The sequence below is a fragment of the Magnolia sinica genome, chromosome 15, assembly GCF_029962835.1.
Source record: "Magnolia sinica isolate HGM2019 chromosome 15, MsV1, whole genome shotgun sequence".
Lineage (NCBI taxonomy): Eukaryota > Viridiplantae > Streptophyta > Magnoliopsida > Magnoliales > Magnoliaceae > Magnolia > Magnolia sinica.
In genome coordinates this window covers 66,175,338-66,200,808 of record NC_080587.1, presented here as the reverse complement: position 1 = coordinate 66,200,808, position 25,471 = coordinate 66,175,338, and the positions used below count along the sequence as shown (strand labels likewise).

At 39.6% G+C, this 25,471-nt stretch overlaps 1 protein-coding gene and 1 pseudogene across 2 annotated transcripts; both read left to right on the top strand.

Annotated features, from left to right (window-relative positions):
- The first annotated feature begins 12 nt into the window (after window positions 1–12).
- Window positions 13–22,649, top strand: LOC131227591 (transcription repressor KAN1-like). 2 transcript variants are annotated; one of them, XM_058223399.1, is made up of 6 exons: window positions 13–1,395; window positions 1,567–1,643; window positions 2,100–2,145; window positions 3,547–3,703; window positions 19,651–19,744; window positions 22,197–22,649. In XM_058223399.1, exons 1-6 carry the CDS (start codon window positions 540–542, stop codon window positions 22,308–22,310), a joined length of 1,344 nt encoding a protein of 447 aa, XP_058079382.1. In that variant the 5' UTR covers window positions 13–539; the 3' UTR covers window positions 22,311–22,649. The 2 variants fall into 2 exon arrangements, with proteins under 2 accessions (XP_058079382.1, XP_058079381.1); XM_058223398.1 differs by having other exon boundaries at window positions 380–1,395; window positions 19,648–19,744.
- Window positions 2,349–3,134, top strand: LOC131227592 (large ribosomal subunit protein eL38z/eL38y-like; annotated as a pseudogene).
- Window positions 22,650–25,471: the final 2,822 nt, after the last annotated feature.

Below are 25,471 nucleotides of genomic sequence, written 5' to 3'. Positions count from 1 at the left end.
TCTTTTTTTTAGGTTAGAAAGGGAGACAGCTGAACAACCCACAAGCGAAACGGGTGGGGGAAAAGGCCTTCACTCTCAGATACGGCCCTCTTTTTTCTTTTCTTTTCTTTTATTATTTTTCTTTTATTTATTTATTTATTTAAATTAGGAGTCTATGGGATAAAGAACCGGAGGAGAAACGAGTCCAAGTCTCCGTTTCTGGTGCTGCTTTGCGTGTCTGTTGATTGACTATTATTAGAGGGAGAGAGAGAGCTCTTCCTTATTCCAAGTGTCATTTTCCAAGATATACTCTCCAGAAGGAAGAAACCCAAATTCCCCTCCTTCTAATGCATTCTTCTCCTCCTCCTCCTCCTCCTCCTCCTCTCTCTCTCTCTCTCTCTCTCTCTCTCTCTCTCTCTCTCTCTCTCTCTCTCTCTCTCTCTCTCTCTCTCTCTTCTAAAGGAATAAAGTCTCTCGGAATTTAAAGTTCTTTCCGTTTCCTTTATACCCTATTGAAGAAAATCAGATCCACGGCTCGTCTATTGGGATACCTTGAAAAAATGCCCCTTCAAGGTGTTTTCATGGAGTCATCCTCGGTCTCAGCTCCTGATCTATCCCTACACATTAGCCCCCCGAACAGTGCCCGGTCGTCTCTATGTAGTGGAAACAGCGACCAAGAGATCGGCTTTGATCTTTGGCCTAACCATGAAGTTCTCAAATCCAACAGCGACGGGACAATCCGACCTGACTCACTTGCTTACACTAATCTCTCCCTCGCCTACCCAACTAATGCAACGGAGGCTGAGAGTCCGTGGAGGAGGAACTTTGAGAGAGGAGTTGAAGAAGATGAAATACGACAAGAACAGCCAGAAATGAATCATGGCCTCTCGATCTTAGAAGCCCCTAATACGCTGAGGGCAGTAAAGGGGATCCCTCTCTATCAAAACCATACATTCCCCTTCATCGGTTCAGATCATTCCAGAGAGAGAGATCCGAGGATGGGTTTCTATCAAATGGCTTATCAACCATGGTCATCTTCTTTTTGTTCATCGTCGACATCATCCCTATCTTCTTGTTGTTCTGCTTCAGTGGCTTCACCCGTTCTTCTGGGGAGGGGTTTGGATCCTGTGGCGGCACTGAACTCGGGCCCTGCCTCATCTTCTCCATCAGCTGCTTATCTTATGGCAGCTGCGAGTAGGTATAATGGGATTTCGTCAGATTTCATGAAATCCCACCACTTGCAGCACCAGTCACAGTATAGTGTCGGAGTGTCTGATGGTTCTTACGGCATGATTAGGTCAAGATTCATGCCCAAGCTCCCTAGTAAAAGAAGCATTAGGGCACCAAGGATGAGGTGGACTACCACCCTCCATGCGCGGTTCGTTCATGCCGTAGAGCTCCTTGGAGGCCATGAAAGTAAGGGATTTCAACTCTCTCTCTCTCTCTCTCTCTCTCTCTCTCTCTCTCTTCTTCTTCTTCTTCTTCTTCTTCTTCTTCTTTCGTTTATATAGTATCATCAGATTCATTTCCTTTGGATTTCCTCTTATTCTTTTTTAGATTTTATTTATATATGTTATGGATTTTTAGGGGCTACTCCAAAATCAGTTTTGGAGCTCATGGATGTCAAAGATCTCACACTAGCACACGTTAAGAGCCATTTGCAGGTATGCATAAAAATGAAAAAAAAAAAAAATTTCTCTCTCTCCCCTAATCAAAACACCATCTATTCCTTTCGGTGTCTGGCACATTAGCCGATGTATCAATGAATGAATGGAGGAGTCTTGTTTTCTCAGACGAGACAGCTTCTACTCTGAGAGAGAGAGAGATGAAGAGAGAGGGTGGAATGATACAGAAAAGTAGCCATCATTTCACAATAATACAATGCCATTACTGCCCTCACCAAACATCAACCTCGTGGTTAATGAAAAAAAAAAGGAAACCTCAAAAAGAGAGAGAATACTCATTTGATTTTGAGTGCTTTTTTTATAGGGAAACGCGGTCTTTATGGCAGTATCCTCCCACCTTCCTCTCCTTCTTTTCTATTTTATTTTATTTTTTTTTTGTCTCCTCTCTCTTCTTTCTCTCTCTACTTAAGGCTTTGTTTTACTTTTCCTTTGCAGATGTATAGAACTGAGAAGACAACTGACAAGCCTGCAGTTTCTACAGGTAATTCGTATTGCTTAGCCTTCATCTTTTCTATTCTCTTTTTACCCCATTTATTTCGGAATCTTCACTTCCCAAATGGGAATTTGGAATTTCCTTTCTCACTACAATCCTCTCTCTCTCTCTCTCTCTCTCTCTCTCTCTAAAGCTCAAATACAATCTTCTGGAGGATTTTCCTCTCTTTATCACTACAATCATCTCTACTATGCCCTAAGCCTCTCTCTCTCTCTCTCTCTCTCTCTCTGGAAAGAAGAAAAAAAGAGTCGATACAATCTTACAATCTTCCGCCCTGCAACTTTCCTTAGCATTCCAATCACATATCCTCCCCATACATACCAATGATGTCGTGTGCAAGATACAGGCTGTTCATCGATTTAGTCCCACCAAAATATCCAGAGACCTGAAAGTAAGGCCCTTCCCATCATCTATCGGGCCAAACTTGTATATTGATCACGGACCGTTGATCAATTCCTTTGTACATTATTTTCATGCACTTGTTGACCACCTGATTACTGGACCAGCCTGATAATTGGACTAGGCATATAAAATGGAACCCATCAAATAAATGGCTCAGATCCTGCAAGCACGTGCCACACATGGACACACATCTTAGGGATCCTACATTCATACTAGAAAACGGATTGGAGGAATTGCAGAGAAGAGCTCTTCCTGATCCTTGAGAAACAAATGCCCAAGCAGATCCACAACATCAAGGATTTCCCTCTCACTGTGAGAAGGAATGATGCTCAATCAATTAAGATCAAGAAGAGCAAAGATGTCATGAAATTTAAGGTCCTGTGTTCCAAATAACTTGACACGCTTTGCGTGTTTGATTCAGAGAAGGCTGATAAATTGAAGCTGTCTCTTTGGCCAGGTCTGAGTGTCCAGAATCTGTGGGAATGGGTTGGTAGAACTTGAAGAGCATGTTGGTAGGAACTATTTAGGTTTTGATGTTGTGGTTGATTTTGGTATGTTTTTGGATTTTATACTTTTGATGTCTCAGTGACTCTTTTTTCTTTTCTTTTAATTTTCTTTTTCTTGCTTCATATGGTTAGAGAATTAGTTACATATCTTGCGTTGCAATGATTTATTGAAGTGTTTCCTCAAAATAAATAAATAAATAATAAGACACTACATTGATGAACCGATTTTTAAAAACAAAAATTGAAGTGTTTGATTGTTTCTAATCATTGATCAACAGATAATTCTGGACCAATGCTCTGAACTTTTCTTGACCATCAAAAACTGGCTGATGTATTTATGAACTTACAGATGGTGTATCTTAAGATTATGGCTCCTCCAAGAGGTGGTCCACCAATTCCATGGCTCAGATTATGATGGCCCGTAATTACCCCCACATGGTTACATTGTCACTATACTAACAATTGTCCTTTTTTTCTGAAGGCCAATCTGACGGTTCAGGTAAAGAAGATTTCCAGCAAGTGGCTGTGGCAAGCGATCTCCACCTTCGACGATTTATACACGAAAGAGGGTCAGATGGGCCAGGGCAACATGACATAGATTACCCTTCTTCTACCACTCTATGGAGTAACTCATCAAGGTAATTTCCTCTCTCTCTCTCTCTCTCTCTCTCTCTCTCTCTCTCTCTCTCTCTCTCCACATACACATATGAGAATTTCTCACATCCAACCACGCCTTATTCGATCAACCATTAGAATCACCTTGTGCAAAAATCAGGTGGTCACACTATAGAAACAAATTTGTAACCGTTGATAAATAATAAAATACAAGTGTGGACCACATAATGAGTGGATGGAGCTGTTTTTGTACAAATTGTTATATGGTGGAGCTAACCTATTCGACGGATTGGATTTTGCAAGCATAGGACATTTCAAATTTATCCACTGGGTGGAGGATAATGGTAACTTATACTTCAACGGGTTGGATGAGAGCATCTCTCTCTGTATTGACACACATACATGGGAAGATTATGTACACCCCCAATTTTAAAATACGCCCTTCTTTCTTTTTCTTTTTTGAATGTCCAGACCTGCAACGTTAGTAAATTAGTAAATTTTGAAAAGAAAAAAAAAAAAAAAAAAAATACCCTGAAATGTTACTGCATTAGGGTAGGTAATAAAGAGGGCGTGTAAATATTAATTACCTGTAATTATGTATTGGGTCACCATTTGAAAATGGTGGTCACTCATCCTCCACACGTGTCACTTATGCACTGGATATCCAGACCATCCAAATTGTGGGACACGTTATTGATGGAGCATATATCTGAAATCACATTCATTGGTTAATTCTAACTGTCCAATTGATGATTATCTAATGGATGGTAATAAGTAAAATAGTGGGTGGTGCGAATTCCAAGGTAAAAATCTGATGGTTGCTGTCATGTCTCACTTCGGTTTGTGCCATCCAATATACAATTGGGTTAGGTAGTCCGGATCGCGGTACAACAACGACATGTGGATGGTTGAAGAGTCATCTCAACGGTGGTGAAATACCATAGGAGTTAAACCGAATATATAAATATGTTCGTAGGGCTAGACAACTATGTTACTTTGGCACCATTTATAAAATAGTGGTGACTCGTCCTCCTTTCACATGGCACTGATGTACGACGTTAGAAAATTTTGCGGCTGCACTTTGTAGGGAGCTTTAATTTCCTCTAAGATTAAGCTGATCAGGCAATCCTAACCATTCAATTAATGGCTATCAAATGAATGATTAAAAGTACAACAATAACTCTTCTTAAAATGCAAGGGAATTAAAAATCAGGTGGTTAGTATTATCTTCTCAGTACAATTTCTCTGCAATAGGCGTAGTTATTTTGGACGCTCAGGATTAATCTATGTATGTGTGTACGTGTATATATCTAACGTGCTGGTTACAATGGAGAAGTATGATTTCTCTTCCCTTTTCTGTTTTTATTTTTTATTATTTATTATATTTTATTATTTTTTGCATGGATAGCTTACCCCCACGTCCTCCCATTTCTGAAGAATAAAAGGGATTCTATGGCAGCTTTTGCTTTTCTGTTTGTCTTTCACACTTTTAATGGAGATGAGCTAATTAGGTTAAGGGCTAAAAGAAAAGCTACATTCAAAAACTAAAACCCTAGTGCAGAAAAGGGCAACCCATGCTAACCTATAATATAGAAAGCATCCAATGCTAACCTACGATATCTTACCATGCACAGTTTCCATGCAAGTGGAAGATACAAATCAGATCCAGACCGTTCATCTATTTTATCCTGCTCTGGATTGGCTAGATGCCGACGATCACACCATTCAAATAATCCTAGCCTTCTATTGGTGGGTTACTCACCAGTGCATTTTTCGAGGTATGCCCTAGTAAGACTTGAGAGATTAACGGTCCCGATCTTGGATTGGCAGCATGCGAAAGTACAACACTCATATGATCCTAGCATTCTATTGGCGGGTTACTGACCGATGCGATTTTCAAGGTATGACTCCACAGTAAGACCTAAGAAATGAAGAGTCCCGATCTTCCGTGGGTGCACGGAGTGTACGGATATTAGATGCTCTCTCTCTCTCTCTCTCTCTCTCTTCTTGATATTAGGTCCTCGGTAAGATCCAAAAGTCCACCTTTGACTTTAGGTGCTGCTCTTTGTTTTTTTAGGGCGCATTATATGATACCCTGGCTGCCTATCACAGTTGATACGCAGTAACTTATAAACGGTACATGTGCCATCGAAGTAACAAAGATTAAATTGGGAACTATTGTTACAAAGTAATAGTCCCAAAATCAGATTGGTCGAGCAATCCTAACCTTTAAATCTTGGACATTTATTTGTTAAAATAGAACTATTGGCTATTTAGCGTCCAATAGCTGTCCACCAATCCTGTTGCTGGATAATCAAATAAACGTGGCTTTTTCTTTATTCATTATACATCTTACCTGAAAAACAGTCCAACATAGTCCGAAAACCATAGTGTGGACGAAGGGGACTGTATTGAGTAACTCAATACCCAATTCTATGGGGGCCACCACGATGTATATGTCTTATCCACGCCATTTTAGAGCATGAGCCCAAAATTGAAGCGTATGAAAAGCCCAAGCGGACCACAACACACAAAAGAATGAGATAATGACATCCACAGTTAAAACCTTCCTAGGGCCGATGGATGATGGGAATACAAATATCTGCTTGATCCAAAACTTCCTTGGTCTTCAAAAAGTTTTCAAATGTAGGCATTCAATTCACAACGTTTCATTTGGTGTAGTTTACTTGAGCTTTAGATATGCTTCAATTTTAAGCCCATGTCCTAAAATAAGATAGTAAAACAAATGAACAGCAAGGATAAGATACATACATCACAATGAGTCTCATAGAGTTCACCGTATTAAATTATAACTATTAAAGGCCTGTTTTATTCATGAACTACCGTAATAATGCAATGTAAAGCTCATATTATTACTTCTTAATTTTGATTGAATATTGCCAACCCTCAAATCACTATAATCCTTCATAATCACCCCACAGTATGTGTTATATCTACACAGTCTATTCCCCTTGCATGATCATCTATGGAATGAGACAAAAAATGAAGTAGATCCAGAGTGGTAATGTACCACACCACATTTGGCAGTTGGGATTGTACACCTATCATTGAAAGCTGCCTAAGATCCACAAAAGCGTTGGATCTTCCTCATTTTTGCGGACATCCTAAAATAATATCCTATTATAGATAGGCAGTATGAATATAACACATATTGACAAAATTACATCCAACGAAAAGTACTATAAATGCTGAAAGTGGAATTGCCAAAAGAATATTAAGAACAGTAATTATTTTCCTTTGCTTCCTACTAAGGTAATAATTATTATTATTACTTTTTGACTGCACATTAAATTACATTACTGTTGTAATCTCTAAACTAAATAGGTGGTAAGTTACTTAAATATACAAACCACGTCCAACATGGACTGTATAATTTGAATTACTTATATTATGCCTATGCAATTTCTCATTAATTTCTATATCCTGGGTTAGGTTATCCAGGTATTTCAGGTTTTTTTCTGGTTTAGTAATAGTATAGAAATTACACTTGCACTCTTACACCTACCCATTTGATAGATACAACCTTCATTTCTACTTTTTCTACTTTAATAATACAATACTACAAAGTTGTACTATCTTAATACCAAAAGTATAAAAGGGTTTGTTTATCGACGAGTGGGAGCAGATATCAATTAGCTTTCCGTACGTGGTATCATCTGAGGGGAAAGGATCCAATGCCTCTGGAGGCACTGCATTTTCGTAACCCCAGATTGTGAGCCATACACGTGGCATGCGTATATAGTGATCCAAGCTGGGGCATCCTGTAGTATCCGCCGGTGAATGTCCAATGACCAAAAACTGCTTTGAATGGATTATTTTTGTTTTATAAATGAACTTTTTTGTGTCACTGAATTAGAGCCGATGCTGATTTTTGATCTCCACGTATTCATTTATACGCCGTCCAAACGTTGTGATTGTTGGATCACGGCTCGCTTGCTACTTGAAGTATCTAATCAACGGTTCATTTTGTCCATTATGCCACGTGGACAGAATGACATGGAACTGCAAAAACACGCTCGCATTATTATGTGGTTTCACACTAGCTGAATTTGCCTCGAGCATGATACCTTACACGTCGACGGCCTGGTAGTAGATCTAGACCGTCCATCTGGTGTATCCTATCTACGGATTTTCCACGATAAGAAATGCATCAACGAGATGATCATCCAAACTATTTATTTATTTTGCCCGTGTGTGGGCTGACAATTACTCAATGTTCCACTCAACCATTTCCTTGGCCGTACATTACCTCATTACTAATGTAGCAGCTAAGATGGGTAAAGCTTTGTAATATTTACCCACTGACGGCCTACTATATCAACATGAGTCTATTAGGGAAACGAGTTTTGTTTTTCACTCACACACGCTCGACCAACGTCAGAAACTGATCGACCTAGAATCTGAGAACTTATCCTGTGTATAAAATATAGGAATAACACATATGAGGGATGATGTGAAGGACCCAGGGATACCATCTCCATGGAAGAGAGATCGGACTCTCCTGATGTCTTGCCATTCATCTCCCAGCATTCAATGAAGAACGCTCCTCAGAAGCCATCAGCCCCGCCGAGTTAACGGCATGTGCAAACTCCTGAAATTGGTGGAATCCGGTGTGTTACTCCCAAGTCTTTCCACAGAACTCAAACTGCATTGAAGTCCCCACAAAAAACCCATAGGTTACAAATGAAGTTGGCTAAGTTCGTCATATCTTGTCAAAGCTCTCCACACAAAACCTTCGAGCACTTGTCATACTTGGCCGAAACGGAGGCCTTAATGGAACATCATTGCAACCCCACTGATGTAGAGCGCGTCGTGGACACTTTCATGGCCAAGATGGACCAGAGAAGGCCCAATTAGAGGCGAGGACCATCAAAACCCTGAAGCAGGCGTATCTCGCAAATTGAAATGAGTTATTTGACATACTATATATGATTTTAGGGTATGATAAGCTACTTTATTGACGCAAAGATGAACGTGATGAGGTTGATCATGGTCTTACTCAAGGATAACTACTCCGAAACGACGGAGCTTCTCTAGACTCCTCATAGAGACTTCTCGAATCCACGAGGAAAGAAAGCAAGAAAAAAATAATAAACTCTAATAAATTCAAAATTTGATTGATCAATGAAATAAATGAGTTCACAACCCTTTAAATAGGGATACCAAGCAATAATAGAGAAATCAAAAGCAAACTATAACTAAAACTCCTAGAAATTCATAATTTACTTTTTATAGTAAGTGTCCTATGTGTCTTAACCACGTTATTCTCCTAATTATTCTAAGCGCTTTTCATGTTAGACATAACTTCTAAAGCCCAACGGATGAAGAGCTATAATCAAACTAAAACTTACTATTTATAGTAAAAAATGGAACTAAACATGGAATTCGGCCGTCGATATGATGGAATCTCGCAAATTTGGTGTGGGAAACCTGGCTATGCAAAGTTGTTGGCTAAAGTAGCTCGTTCTACCCTAAAATCATACATGGTACGTCGAGTAACTAATTCCGATTTGCGAGATAATGCATGTTTTAAGATTCTGAAGATCTTAATGGCTTCTGCCTTTGATCGGGTCTTCTCTGGTCCATCTTGGACATGAAAGTGTCCGCATCTTGCTCTACATCAGTCATCTCCACTTCAAACAAACTCGTCCTCGAGTTCTCGTGCTACTTCGGTTCATGATACTCGGTCTGGTGCGCCCTAACGATACCTGGATCAAAATTTATGATTAATTTATGGTCCACCTTTTGGTCCAACCATGCTAGGAATATATTTGTGACACGTTCTACATCAGACCCCTCTGCTTGGAAAAAAAAACTTGTCCTCAAGTTATTTAAGGGACTTGGTTCATGATTCTGAGATAACTTTTGATACCGATGTTTATTAGCCATTTTTTTATACTTGACATTAGACTCTTGAGTTAACACAATACATGTATTCATGCTCTCCCCTAGTATGAATCAGTTCCTTCACTTCTGTCTTCAAGATCTCACTTTCCTTTTGATAATGTGGGTAATTAGGTAGACTTATCCATGTGACAAAATCAATGTAATTTTGTATATCTCATATGGGAGGCAATTTATTAGAGAGTTCATCAAGCACAATCGCTTTAAACTCCTTCAACACTGGTTCCAAATCCTCTACAATATTCACAGGCTCTATATATTTTTTCTTTTCAACTAATGGATATATATCTCTTGTTTCCTCAGATTGTTTAATAAAAGTCTGTTCAATTGTGAGAGATTGTCCCTTCACTTTAGAAGTCTTAAGTTGGTTCTCCCTTCCTATAGAGAGAAGGTCAATCTTTCTACCATCTTTACTAAATATAAATACGTTATCCTGACCTCTATGTGTAACAATAGCATCAATATTATTTTGTCATGGTTGACTAAGTAATATATGACAAACTTCCATATCGACTACGTCACAAAATACTTGATCCTTATAATTTTTACCAATTGAAAATGAGACAATAAATTGTTCGGTTACCTCTGTTTTGTTCACCTCCTTAATCCATCCAATCACGTACGGAGATGGATGTTTTTCTATTTTCAGTCACAGCTTTTTCACCATTATTTTCGACACGAGATTCTCACTGCTCCTAACATCGATGATTACATTACAGACTTTTTGACTTACAGTGCACCTCGTTCAAAAGATATTATCTCGTAGTAAATTTATTTCTACCTTTGGCATGTATAACGGCTTTCTCATGATCGAAGTGGTGGCCTACGATTTACCATCATCTGATGGTGGTTTGCAAAAATCGAGGTTGTGTCGTATAATGACCATGGGCAGTTGAATATCGCTTCAAGCTTAGGATAAAATTAGCGCATCTGTAATACAGTTGAGGGTTGCCTACAGTTCTTGCATGGTCAACTGACTCTCTCGGTAGAAAACTTCAATTCTTTCCGAAAGATAATGAATCCCTGGATCACCGTCCACAGGATTTTGGCTCATACCGTTATTGTTTGTCATTAGCCTGAGGGGTATCCTCGCTCTGATACTAATTGATGTAGGGATGAACGTAATGAGGTCGATCACCATCTTACTCAAGGATAACTACTTCGAATCCATAGAGCTTCTCTAGACTCCTCACAGAGACTTCTCGAATCTACAAGGAAAGAAAGCAAGAAAATATAAATAAATTCTAATAAATTCAAATTTTGATTGATCAAAGAAATAAATGAGTTCATAACCCTTTAAATAGGGGTACCAAGCAATGAGAGAAAAATCAAAAGCAAACTATAACTAAAACTCCTAAAAATTCGTAACTTACTATAAATAGTAAATTTACTTTTTGTAGTAAGTGTCCTATGTGGCTTAACCATGTTATTCTCCTAATTATTCTAAGCACTTTTCATGTTGGATACAACTTCTAAAGCCCAACGGATGAAGAGTTATAATCAAACTAAAACTTACTATATTTAGTAAAAACGAAACTAAACATGGAATTCGATCGTCGATATGATGGAATCTCGCAAATTTAGTGTGGGCAACCTGGCTATGACAAGTTGTTAGCTAAAGTAGCTCATTCTACCCTAAAATCAGACATAGCACGTCGAGTAACTCATTCCAGTTTGCGAGATATGCCTGTTTTAAGGTTTTGACAGTCTTGATGGCTTCTGCCTCTGATCGGGCCTTCTTTGGTCCGACTTGGACATGAAAGTGTCCACAACCCACTCTACATCATTTATCCAACAAACCCACTATGTCGGGTTGCCTACGCCAAATTTATGAGATTGGATAAGCTACCTTAGCCAATCAACCCACTGTGTCAGGTTGCCCACGCAGAATTTATGATAAGCTACCTTAGCCAACCAACCCATTATGTCGGGTTGCCCACGCTGAATTTACGAGTGTCCATTGGATTTATAGTTGAAAGTCAATTTTAATGTCGTAAAGTTGATTTTAATTTCATTTTTATTATTTATATTAAGTTTTAGTTCGATCATAACTCTTAATCCTTTGAGCTTTAGGAGTCGTGCCCAACATGAAAAGGGCTTAGAAAAATTAAGAGAATAACATGGGTAGGCTAAATTGGACACTTACTTGTTTGGCCGAAAACTATGAAGTCCAATAGAAATCATGACCGTATATAAATAATAAACTTACTATTTATAATAAGTCACGTTTTTAGAGAGTTTGATTTCGAAACTTCTTCCTAGGTTTGATATCACTATTTAAAGGATTATAAATTCATTTTTATGATCAATTAATTCATTAGAATTTGTTTCTATTTTTCCTCGTGGATTCGAGGAATCTCTGGGAGGAGTCCAGAGAAGCTCCGTGGATTCGGAGTAGTTATCCCTGAGGAAGACAGTGATCAACCTCATCACGTACATCTTTATGTCACCCACTGAAAAGGAGAGGTGTTAATCAACTGTCACAAATACCTCCACCACTAGAGAAGACTTTGTGAACATCTAAATCTTACCACCTTGAGTAGCATTGGAAAACAATGAGTGAAAGCCAAGCTTAAGACCTTTGTGAACTCTTTTATCATCTAACCATAGGTTCCAGAAGAATAACAATCCCTAGGTCAAACTACTGAATCAACCTCCTAATGGAATTGGTAATAAGGGCATTGCTCGCTCCCTGAGCATTCTACACAAGGGCTCTATCCATTTGTAACACTATAAGATTTCACATTCTAACACTTCGGCTTTCTCAATATACCATTCCACTCAATTAATTAATTTTTCCACTGAAGGTGGGAGACGACGTTATTGTCCCTTAACTGCTCTATTTAAATTAGGCTTCAAGACAACTTTTGATTAAGCAACCACAGTTGGTCCTACACTAGGATCATCATCGGTGTGGCTGATTACTTCTGAATTGCTACTAGTTCTATAATTGTGCCTGAGGGAGCTGATGATACTCCTAAACCAACTACATTGTCCATTCCTCCCTTGGGAGCATCTACCTCCATCTCTCCACGCAACAATCACTCACTCATTATTAACGGAGGATATTCCGCAACAATTTCCTTGCTATTGATATCATCACCCTCCAAGCATGTTACTACCATCTTCTCAGCCTCATGATCAGAAGGCATCAACAAACTTAACATGTCAATATCTTCTACTCAGGCAAGGGAAGCCCCAATGATATGATTTTCTGTTGCCAAGGCTGAAAAATGGTGATAGATCAACTGCTAAGGCCTTAGAAGTTGTTAGCAATGCCCGTACACCAAAGAAGTTGATGGCAGTGAATGAAAGCTGAAAAATGGAGTCGAAATGGGTGATGATGGGTCCTTCGAAGACATGTTTAAAAAGTAAGAAGAAGTCCCAGAAAAACAACAAAGAAATAAGAAAAATAATTTCCATATGGACATCAAGTTCTAAAGTAGGGGCATTTTTGTCCACTAACTCTTCAAAACGTGATAACAATGCCAACTAAGAAATATATTTAAGAAGGCTCTCTGGTTGAAGTTGGGGTGGGCTGCCAAGTATAAGGAAGGTAATAGCCTGTGAAAAATTTTCATTGAGGCGAAATACAAGTTACTTCAGTCTGCGGCTGGTTCTGTCAACCCGTCATTGTTCGCCTGTCCCCTTTAGAAGCAGATTCATGCGTTGTTGCCTATTCTGGATTGTAATGTGCATTGGCAAATTGGTAGTGGATCCTATAGCTTCTGGACAGACAATTGGTCAGGTATGGGCCCACTTATCAATCATTCCACGTCTCATATCCCTACATCTTTGCTTGCCACCCCAGTTAACCAGGTGCTTGGGCGGAACGGGCCTCTCCCGCCTTCGTCTCTCTTCTCCTTTCTCCCTCAGCATGTTATAGACTTTATCTTTCAGGGAGGCTTCTGCCTGTCAGATAGAGCAATTGCTGTATCTGGCCTTTCATTGCATCAGGTGTGTTTTCGGTTAAGTCAGTGTGGCAGCTCAGCAGGGCAGCCCTCCTGCGCAGGGCCTGGTCGAGATGGGTCTGGCACGAGAAAATGCCTCCCAAAGTCTCTTTGTTCGTCTGGAGAATCTTGCATAGGGCAATTCCAACTGATGTAGACGTTCAAGGGTGAGGTGTATCATTGGCCTCTAAGTGCGTCTGCTGCGATGGCATTGCATTCGGTGGCCATAAATATGAATCCTTACATCATCTTTTCTTCAGCAGTGAGACAGCTTCAGACGTATGGAAAAAATTTTAGCAGGCTTTCAGCATTCCTTTTGTTGCCAATTTGTCTATCCTAGACACCCTCGACTATGGTGGAACCCAAAAGGACTGCATCGGCATCTTTCCCCGCTTCTTAGGATTTCCCCCTCTTTGATTTTGTGGGAGATCTGGAAGTCTAGGAACTCGGCTAAATATGATAGCAAGCCTATGAAGGTAACTGAGATTGTGTTCAAGGTGAGGTGTGAGATTTCTTCGCTTGTTAAGCATGCCCCTGACCTATTATACCCGCCTCCTTCCAGTTTTTCTCGCTCTTTTCTGGGGATATTTGTTCTCCCCGCCCTCGCTCTCTCCCTACAGTCGTCAGGTGGGAGAAACCTCGTAGGGGTTGGACCAAGCTCAACACTGATGGCTCGGCAAGGGATAACCCAGGGCTGGCTGTGGGTGGAGGCATTTGCAAGGGCGATAATGGAGAGTTTATCTTTGCTTTTTCAGCTGGCTATGGGCTAGCTTCCAACACATATATGGAACTCCGTGCGGTCCATGACAGGATTGCCCATTGTTTTAGTTTAGGCTTCTCCTAGATTATGGTAGAGTCCGACTCTAAACTGGTGGTTGACTTCCTGAACAGTACCGCGTGCCCCTCCTGGAAATGAGTCTATTGGATAGATAAAATTCTAAGATGGAGATCTTTTGGTCAAATTCTTTTCTATCATATTTATCAAGAAGGTAATGGTCCTGCAGATGGTATGGCTTGTATGGGCAGTAGTCCCAGGTTTCTTCACTCTTTCGTCGCTCATCGCTCCTCCCGAGGCATGTTAGAGGTAGCCTTCTCCTTGACAAGCTGGGCCTAAGGGCAGTTCGGCTTGGTCCTCTCAGTAGTTAGATCAGTGTTACTTTATTATCCGTTTTCTGTTCTCCGTCTTATGATAGGCTTCTTTCAGGTCCTTTTTTTTCCTGAAGAAGCCTGAATGTCTATAGGGTAGTTTTTCTTTTGTCTTCTCGGGCCCGGGCCGCTCCACGGGGGTGTCTCCTTGTCTAGGTTCGGCCAGGTTTGCTTTTCTTTGGAGCGCCTTGGAGCGTCAGGCTATATTTCCTCTATTTAGTTCATATATGGAAAGCATTTTCGAAAAAAAAAAAATAATAATTCATGTTAATGAAATTTAAAAAATAAAAAAATAATAAATAATAATAATTAAAAAAATAAAAATAAATAAACTAAGAAATATATTTAGGAGATCGGATTTTTTAGGCTTTTGACAATAGCACAAGGCTAGCACAGTCAAAAGCCCAACATTTAGCTTTATATCCACCATGAGTACTATATAATATCCACCCCACATACCTTTAAATCTTTTGTTTTGACTCATGTTACTAAATTAAGCATATCATCAACTCAAATGAGCCATGGAAACAATGAGAAAAAGAAATAAAGTGAATCATCAACTCAAATGAACAATAGCAAGGGAAACAATGAGAGGGGCAGTCCACCTTTACTTCTCTTGCTCAGTCTGTCTCCTTGTGTAGCACCCCTACACGTAGCTTCTATCATTTTATTTTATTTTTTTCGTTTTTTTTATTTTTATTTTTTTGTTATCAAATTGTACCATCTTTTCATATATGCAAAGAAGTGTTGTACACCGTATGGATGGGCCTGCAGGCAAAAAAGGAGTAGGCTCGCAAAGAAAGAGGAAGCGACAAAAGGCGCTCTCTACATCTCACGCAAATAGCCTTAAACCTATTTTAAGACCCCTGAAGAGAGTGGGTAGCTCCAACATGAAACGGAAGACATGGTGGATCTAACTACTACTACCCATGCGAGCAAATTTGTTCGCCAATCTTATATTCTCTCTTTCTATCTTTGTCTCTCTCTATCCCCTCCTCACTGCCCATGCAACTGCCATAAACCTAGTCACAGATAAAATCAACAGTTCTAAAATAGAGGGTGACAACTGGTCCAAACCCCCAATTGAATTCTCATTAAACGTGTACAGTTAGTTGGATTTTTATCTAATAGTCTATCTTTTATGCTTTCCACCAATCAGTGGTTAGCATATCCTCGTCAGAGACCAACAGATGAAAGGTTCAGATCTCTTAGACATATCCCACATGCACGGATATCGAATGCTTGACCACCATCTTGGGTAGTACGTATAGCGTTAGAACCCTCTCTCTTAAGATTTTTACAACATTGCTGTACAAATGGTTCGCTTCTTTTTTAACTTGTAAGGGAAATATACGGTTGGTATATACTACTGTGTAGTGGAAATCTACACGTACACGTGGAAAAACGGACTACAACGATCATACACGTGTGATGATGAAGATAATGACGATTATGAGAAACAGACGGTCTAGATCGTGCGTCCAGATCTGGAAGATCTCTCTCTCTCTCTCTCTCTCTCTCTCTCTCTCTCTCTCTCTCTCTCTATATATATATATATATATATATATATATATTCAAAGGTTGATTGTGCCAGCATTGCATTTCTACCATCTATTTAAAGGGCCACAATTTGCATGACCAAGATCCTCCGTTATTAGAGGACAGTTTGCAATCACAGGCTCACCCTCCACGTGTCAGCTTATAGTTCTTCCTTCGTCACGTTCTTTCTGCGTTTGTATCAACAGGTAATAGGACAAGGACGTCTGGTAGCCAAACAGCACCCTTACAGGCAGACAAATGGCACAGGTCTATGACATCCGAGCTGCATGTCAGGTGGACCCATCATCTGACGAAAAAATTCAGGCTGTTCAACAATCAGGTAGGCCACACATGTACGGAAATAACTACTACCAGCTTAAAGAACTCACGGGCATTTTTAGGCCGTCCATTATTTTCATACATGTTTGGCTTATGTTATAGTCAAACAGCCTTAGATATGTCAGATGATCTAGACGGTGGATCCCACCATGCCAAAACCTCTGACGTCCTGTAGGCATCCCAGGTTGCGTATCTGGCTACTTGTGGAGAGGGGCATGGGCGAGATAGTAAACCTACTCAGAAGGACTAACTACTTAGAAATTTTCCAAATAAGACCACTCAAACCTCATTAAGTAGAAAATTTAGAAAAAACCCTTGTAAGTAATGCTACTTCATACATCTACACGTTAAAGTATGTTCTATTTTGATAGAATAGACCAATCGACATTCATGTTACTGTGTCATATTACCTTACTATGACATGATTTATTTCTTTTGGTTGAAAGTTTGTGTTTTGTACACATTAATTTGCGAGATCTGAGCTTTCCATTTGATTGGGAATAATGTTTAGGTCTTTTTTTTTAAAATTTTTGAATAGAAAGGTGGGAGCTCACCTCCTGAATCTTTGTTACTCAAGATGACTTTTAGAAATATTTCGGGCAGGCACCACAAAAAGAAGAGCCCCCACCTATCATATGAACCCTTACACAACGAATCTGAACCCCTATGAAACTCAAAAGGAAAGACCCAGAATGCATGAATCTCAAGAATCAAAAAAATTAGGGGCAAGAGGAGAGAGCATGAGAGGATTCAGCTTGCTACTTACCGGGACCACGAGTACCTGGAAGTTAAGGTCTGGAACCATTTCGCCCGTCTTTTTTATATGCATGTCCAATTGGATAAGTCTATAGCTCAGAGAATCAGGCAGTAGACCAGCGGGGCCAGTTCATTGTCCAGATTTCAGCAACTCTAGGGGATAACCTTGTGTTTTATTGTTTGAGAGGTATGGTTGGGGTGCAACGCCTGCAGATTTGATATTAAGATCTTGTCAGCTCGAGCTATTATCTCTATGATATGCAAATGGCTAAGGTAAGTGGGCATGTGTCTGAGATTGTCATTCTGCAATCCCTGGGCTTAAAGAGCAGCAATATTAGGAATGAGGAAAGGTTTGAGATCATTAAGTGGTGTAGACCAGAGTAGGATTGGCTAAAATTGAATGTGGATGGCTCCTTAAGAGGAAATCGGGACAATAGTTTAAGAGGAAGGGTTTGCAAGGACCATCTTAGTCATGTGATTTTTGCATTTCACAATTTCTATGTCGGGTATCTAATACAATATAGAGAAGTACTAGATTTAATCATTTTCTGGTATATTCCTTATGAAGGAGTTCTTATAGAGAAGAAGAGCAGTCAGAAATAAGTTTTTTATTTCTGTTTTCTCTTATTTCAGTGAAGAAAAAAGCTATACGTTAATGCATATAAATGTATGTTATTTGAGTTGGTACTTTGACTTGTTGTATTGGTAATTTTCTTTTTGTGATTTAGCTAGTCCTACATTATTCGTGTGCGAGTATTTTTTTCACAACAACAAAAATAGTATATAATTCAAACAATATTCTAGCTATCCATTTGTTTTATAAGCTATGTGTGAAATAATCTGATTCTTAGGCCAGAAGACCTGAAACAGTGCAGCCCACCAAGTGGAAAGCTCAGATTTTGCACAGGCATTTATTTCAATTTGCCACATGTTCTATATAAGAGAATGTCTACGTTTACCACCTCCCTCATCTTTGCAATGAAAAGAATGTATACATTTACCAACTTCTTTGCCTTTCTTCTTGTACAAAAAGCATGATTTTCGTTTCTACACAATAAATAATAATGATTTCGAAGATTTTCCACCTCTGGCATGCATTAGACACATCTGACCAGAGAGGTGGGTCCAATGCAGCCTCCATTTTTCTTCATTGTTGGATACCCTTATCTTCTTAGAAGATTTCAGAATGAGAGAATGCAGGATGTAACTTTGCCATGACAAAACTTCAAAAGGGCCAAACTTTCCACTCAAATGTCTGTTTTCTAAATATTTACATGATTTCGTGGTTATCTCACAAAGGTTTTTGTCTACAATGAGATGGACAATTACAACTGCCTAAATTGCAATTTTTATTTATTTTGACCCTTTAAACTTCTTCCTTGTGGTTCAAAACTTAAATAGTATTTTTTGTCTTTTATCTAGATTTTGGGTTCTTATTTTATTTTATTAGAGTCCATTCATCCTTATTGTTCTTGGATGTCCTCTTATAACTCCATTGATCTGCTTGCCTTTCTGGAAGTATACATCATACTTCTACATGTTTTACTAAATGTTGATGCTCTTTCATATTGTGTTTGGTTGGGTGTATGAGTATGTTGGTTTTCCATGAATTCTATATTGATGCTCTTTCATGTTGTGTTTGGCTGGGTATATGAGTATGTTGGTTTTCCATGAAAGCTATTTTTACGTACATGTGTGCCTTATCAGATGAGCATGCGAAGCCAATTTTAATGCAGGACATTCATGGGTGGACCCATATGATTAACATTCTTGATTTGCAATGCATGGGTTGCATCACTTGTCTTGGATGGCATGTTTGGCTACCCTCTTCTTGAATTTAAATCCATGCAGTAATGTTCAATTTAAAAGAATAGGAGAAAAAAAAAAGACCCTAAAACCTCAAATTTCTAGAAGGTTAAGATCATTCATCAATGTCTATATATTTTTCATATTCACAGCCAAATGGATTTTAACCTCATTTCTTTTGGTACGTGTATAATGCCTACCGCATATTAAAAATGGGCATCCAGTCCCCATACAGCCCACCACATATGCCCATGTCTGCCACGTGTAGAACATCCTATCCATCCATGAGGGAAGCCCCACAAGCCATATTCCCTGACTCAAAGATTAGACAGACCAACTCATCAGGTGCACCACAGTTTAGAAACAGATAAATGGGGCCGACCATCTTCATCTGTCCACCTGTTCCATAGATGGATGGTTTGATCTTGCACAAAGGCATCATGATAGTTTAGTAATCTGACTCTTTTGCATGCTCTTTCATTATATTTCTATGTGAAATTTTTCAGTAGTAGAGGAGCATGGCTACAGACTAACTCAAGTGACTTGGAAGGGCTGAGACCATCAAGCTTCTCCCCTCTACAAAGATCCGGACTACCGTTTGAGGTACTTCTGACCTACTAAACTCCATGCACCAAAATGAAGAGTTAGGATTTTAAATTGTTGGGTGGGCCACACATGTATGATAACGATGGACGGTCAAGATTTGGTGGGCTATCCCTTTCTTTGGTGCATGTGTGGCCTTTCTGAGTGTTGAACAGCCTGGATTTTCGAACAGATCGTCAATGGTTGGATCCAACTGATACACGTATGGGTGTCCTATTTAGTGCCAGGTTGGCACGTCTACGTGCTTGTGGAGTTGCATGCTGATCACTACGTGGGGGGCTGGCAAACCTCCACACGTATAAACATGGCCGTCAGAAATTGGCACATGCGGGATTATCATGCGGACGCGGATTGCCAACTGACGCTGTCAGTAGCCAGTAGCTACTGGACGGTGGTCCGTGGGCCCATCATGATATTTGTGCTTTATCAACGCCGTCCATCTATTTTTTTCAGATCATTTAAGGATATGACCCCAAAAATGAGCCAGATTCAAATTTCATGTTCACCACACCACAAGGAAACAGTGGTGACTGAACGTTCACCATTAAAAAATTCCTGGGGGCCACAAAAGTTTTGGATGGAAATATTACTTTTTCAATTCATCCAGCTCTATCTGGAATAATCAACAGATTGGATGGAAAGTAAACATTACAGTGGGCCTAGGAAGTTTTTAATGATGGGTGTCCAATCACCACTGTTTACTTGTGGTGTGGTCTACTTGATACTTTTTATCTTTCTCATTTTTGGTCTTATGCCCTAAAATGATATGGAAAAATGGATGGATGGCGTGGATAAAGAACATATATCATGGTGGGGCCCACAGAGCAGTGTACAATAGCCACCTCGCTACTGGCAACATGTGTAGATGCCACGCCAGAATATCAAGCCAATCCACTCATGAGGTGGGCCACATCGTACGGAAATATTAACCTACACAAAGTTCCAATGGTCAACATTCCAAATACAGCGGACGGGCTATTCATCAGTAACCCTGGCTCAGCCCACCCAGACACCAGGCCTACATTTCAAACTGAGCCTGACCCTCGGGCCAAGTTTATGGGCCCAAGCCCTGGCCCATCGCATCCCTACAAATACATGGTGTGCCGAACGGTTGTACGGCTCAGATAAACCCTGCAGCTATGGGGATAGTATTTATGACCAGATGGGGGAGGCGTGTATACACACGTGTAGGGTTATAACCCCTCTATCTAGCGTGCAACCAGCCATGCATAAGCAGATGTTTGCTAACAGTACATGGATGTATTGTATTGAGGATTTGGGATCATGTTCGTGGGCCATTTTTTTAACGTTCAGGATCTTCCAACCATGAAGACTTTCAATATAGCCACTATATCTTATCAGATGAACGACCTGGATCACTCAACATGACCTCATATCCAACATATATATAGTACTCCTAACACATAACCACAATAATAGGTCGACATTGTAGCGCACATTTGCGTTAGTATACCAATGAAAGCATGCATATGGCCATCTCAATATGTCTGGGTACATTCAATGCATTACACGCACGCTACACATACACGTGCATGAAGCATGTACTGATTAACCACAGACCAGTGGCTGTAGAACATTAAAAAGATGTTTGTAGAAAATCTGAACTCCTGTAGATTAAGATATTTTAACTGACTTTTCACATGTTTGTATATAAATAGTATAATTATAATGATTGCACTTGTAAATTATTGAAATATCACATCAATACCAATCATTAATATCAATGATATATTGATTTTATGCTCTCTTTTTTTTTGGAAACCAAAGTTTATATATATATATATATATATATATATATATATATATATATATATATATATATATATATATATATATATATATATATATATATAAAGATATAAAGATATAAAGATATACAACGCCATCAGGCGGGCATATTGATTTTATGCTTGGATTGGAAATTTCAAAGGAAATACAATGTAAAATTTATAATGATTCCTGATTCCTTTACCACCCTCTCTTTACATTTGTAATTGACTGATTACTCTTTTACATTTCTTTTCTATGGTTAATGGCAATCCAAACAGGCCTTAAGTGACTCTAGCAGGATCTTGGGTGATATTTTAATGATCAAACCGTCTATGTGATGGGCCTCATCATGAATGGGGAATATCAATTTGGAATATTTCGACCCTTTTAATATATTACTAGTTTTATGGGCCATTTCATTTAATCATTATTTTGGGTACCATTTATTGACACATAACTTTGAATATTTCTTGGGTTCCCCCATTAATGGTAAGACACATCATACTGACGGTTTAGATCATTGAAACATGTCTCCAGATCCAACGGCTCAAATCCAATTAAACCAAGAAAAAGCAATGCTTTTGGGTGTATTGTAGCAAAACCCCTAATAAAATGGTTTTAGAATGAGATGATTGAAGCGTTTAACTTGTTATTATTACAGGAAAGTTATTCTACTCAATCCAACGGTTCGCATGCGTTCCATATGGACCATAGAAATCCTAGCTTGGAGATCACCCTAGGAAGACCGGATTGGCATGGAAATGAACATGATTGATGACATTAGAGGGTCTAAATATTTTGATTTTGAGTTTGAAATCCCTAATTGGTTCAATATCATGAGAAGAAGATATACATATATATACATGTAATTCTCTCACTTCTTTTCCGAGATAGATCATTTTGGAATGTCTGCCTAACTTGCAGCAAAGGAGAGAGAGAGAGAGAGAGAGAGAGAGAGAGAGAGAGAGAGAGAGTGTGTGTGTGTGTTTGTTTTGAGTTGAAGTCATCATGTAATTGTGAAAATCAGGAAAGGGAAAAGAAAACGAATCCTGTCTGAATGATGCATTACAAGCTTGTTTATCATGAAATGTTCACAACTAATTTTGCATGGAAACTGTAACATACAATGCTGTCTACTTCATAAAGGTGTCACTTACTATAACATCTCATCCACACGCAAGGCATGGTATAGCCAGCAGGTGTTGCCGCTGCTGGTCCGGAGCTGTACAGAGCAAATTACAATTAGGGCTGTCCTTTCGCAAAAACAGGAGAAAGGAAAACCCATCTTGCCCTCGAATTCTACTTCTAGCCAAGTTTCAGTTCGGGAAATGATTTGGCTGCCACCAGTGTTTTTTATTTTATTTTTTATTTTTATTTTTTGGGCGCTTGTGTCATCTGTTTCCGAGGTAGCTGCTCCTTATGGCCTGCAAAAGTTCAGGCCCTATTCTCAGTTTCCATGGCTGGGAGGTACAATGGAGGCGGCATCCGTAGCGGTAGGGTTTTCAATGCTATTAAGGATATCCGAATCCTAGTGCTATGATTCGGACACCACCTACAATTTATAGATTTGAAAAGGGGTCTGTACATCTATACGGGCACAAAAGAAAAAGAAAAAAAAATAAAAAATAAAAATCGGTGCCTAGCCTATCATGATGGCACTTGCGTGCATGCAGTGGCACCTGGTGGATGCGGGTTTTGAAGATGAGTGCAAGGTCTTGCCCAGGCTTTATTTCTGCGCCTTGCATAATGAGAGATAAGTATTTTTTAGGCATATTTTTTGGATGTCTATATAAATAGGTAAATTTTATTTTGTTTAGTTTTATTTTAGGCTTTATTGAGAAGTCTCTTTATTTTATTTTTTTGAAGTGGCTTTGATCGTTTGTGTAGATCCTGTGCAAGAGGCCAGGCCTTGCCATCCCCTTGGTTAGTGCAAATTGACCCTATCAATAAATTTTAGATGGTCCTCTCTTGTTTTTTTTTGGGGGGGATTTTGACCAAAGTAGCATCACGGTAATGTCAAACACCCCAAAAATCAGGACCATTAAAAAATTTTCAGGGATAGACTGGATCCAGGGAATTTAACTTTAACAGCGGAAGCTTTCGAAGCGACGCAACGAGAGAATCGGCAAGCTATGCAAGGGTTGTAGGCTTCCATGGTTCGAATGGTGGATTGCATAACGGAGGTCATATGGCAACTCTATGTTCATGGTGGGAATCCACCACCAACTATTGCTGGAACTTGTAATCATCCTGATCGCGGAATAGTGTCAGCAACGAACCAAAGGTTCATTCCTGAGGAAGGAGGATCCAGCGACGAGGAGCTTGACAACATAGTCCTCTAATATCCTAGACAAGGTGGCGATCAAATAGATCGAAAAGATCGAAAATTCAAGATGAAGGTCAATATTCCTAGCTTCAATAGCCAACTACATATTGAGGATTTCCTCGATTGACTTTCTAAAATTGAGTGATTTTTCGACTATATGGACATCTCTGAAGCAAAGAAAGGTCAAGCTTGTGGCCTACAAGTTGAAGGACAGAGCTTCAACTTGGTAAGAGCAACTATAACTCATACAAACGAGACAACCGAAAGCACAGATTTGCACATGGCAGTGGATAAAATAACATGCACAATTCCTCCCTAGTGACTACGATCAGGTACTATTCCAACAATACCAAAATTGTCGACAAGATAGTCAGACAATGAGAGATTACGCAGAAGAATTCTACTGCTTGGCGACGCTTAACAATTTGACCGAAACTAAATTGCAACAAGTCACCCGATTCAACTGTGGATTGCATATAGCGATCCAGGATTGGGTCTATATGTAGTCCGTTTGGACGATGAATGATGCAATCAAGTTGACTACTCGAGTGGAAGTGCAATTTGAACGTCCCAACACACAGACGTATCCTACCGCTAGAGTTGCCACAACAGGTCCGCCCCGGGAATCTCCACAGCCCAGAGGGAAGGAGCCTATAAGAGCACGCACTTAACCTCCTACACTCGTAAACCGAGATCAAGGAAGCAGACAAATTAAGCCCCAAATGGGCGTATTGACTGCTGCTGGCCCAAGCAAGATCCCAAACCCCTATGCTTAGCCAAGGCCAGACAATTACTTCCATTGTGGCCAGCTGGGTCACCTATCAAATACCTGTCCCCTAGCTACAATTGGCGAACCTCCTCATTAATGATGGTAATGCTGAAAACACCGATGAGGATCCAGGTGTTGAGGAACCAGAGCATACCACAAAAGACGAGACGAATGAGTCATGTTAGGTTCAATAGGATCATGGCAAATTGCTCGTTGTGATGCGATTATTATATGTGCCAAGGAAAGAAATACACCTACAACGACATAAAATCTTCCAAACTAGGTGTACGGTGAATCGAAAAGTTTGCGATGTGATCATCGACAATGGGAGCAGTGAGAACATCATCTCCAGGGTAATGGTAGAAAAATTGTAATTGCAAAACAGAGTGTCATCCATCCCCATATACCAATCGGTTGGATCATGAAGGTCAATGAAACAAAGGTAACTGAACAGTGTACCATATCCTTTTCAATTGGTAAACATTATAAAGATGAAATAGTATGTGATATGATTGACATGAAAGCATGTCACATACCACTCGGTCGACTCTAGCAATCCGACCATGATGCCACTCATAAAATGTGAGATAATGTGTATATTTTTGTCAAGGACGGCCGAAAAATCATATTGGCCCCTATGGATCTAGAGGGACCACCTGAAACTTCTAAAGTAAAGAGCCTTTTTCTCTTAACCATATGAGAGTTCATGGAGGAATATAAAGAAACAAGACAGGCCTATGCACTAATTGTAAAAGGGAAAGAACTCGGTCCCACCAACATCCCCAATGAACTAAAACCCTTACTGCATAAGTTTAAAGAAATTTGGCCTGATAACTTTCTC

Coding starts and splice junctions, on each gene's coding strand:
- LOC131227591 (XM_058223398.1), top strand. CDS start 540: ATGCCCCTTCAAGGTGTTTTCATGGAGTCATCCTCGGTCTCAGCTCCT. Junction 3,704..19,647: donor CTATGGAGTAACTCATCAAG/GTAATTTCCTCT, acceptor GAAATTTTTCAG/TAGTAGAGGAGCATGGCTAC. Junction 19,745..22,196: donor GATCCGGACTACCGTTTGAG/GTACTTCTGACC, acceptor TTATTATTACAG/GAAAGTTATTCTACTCAATC.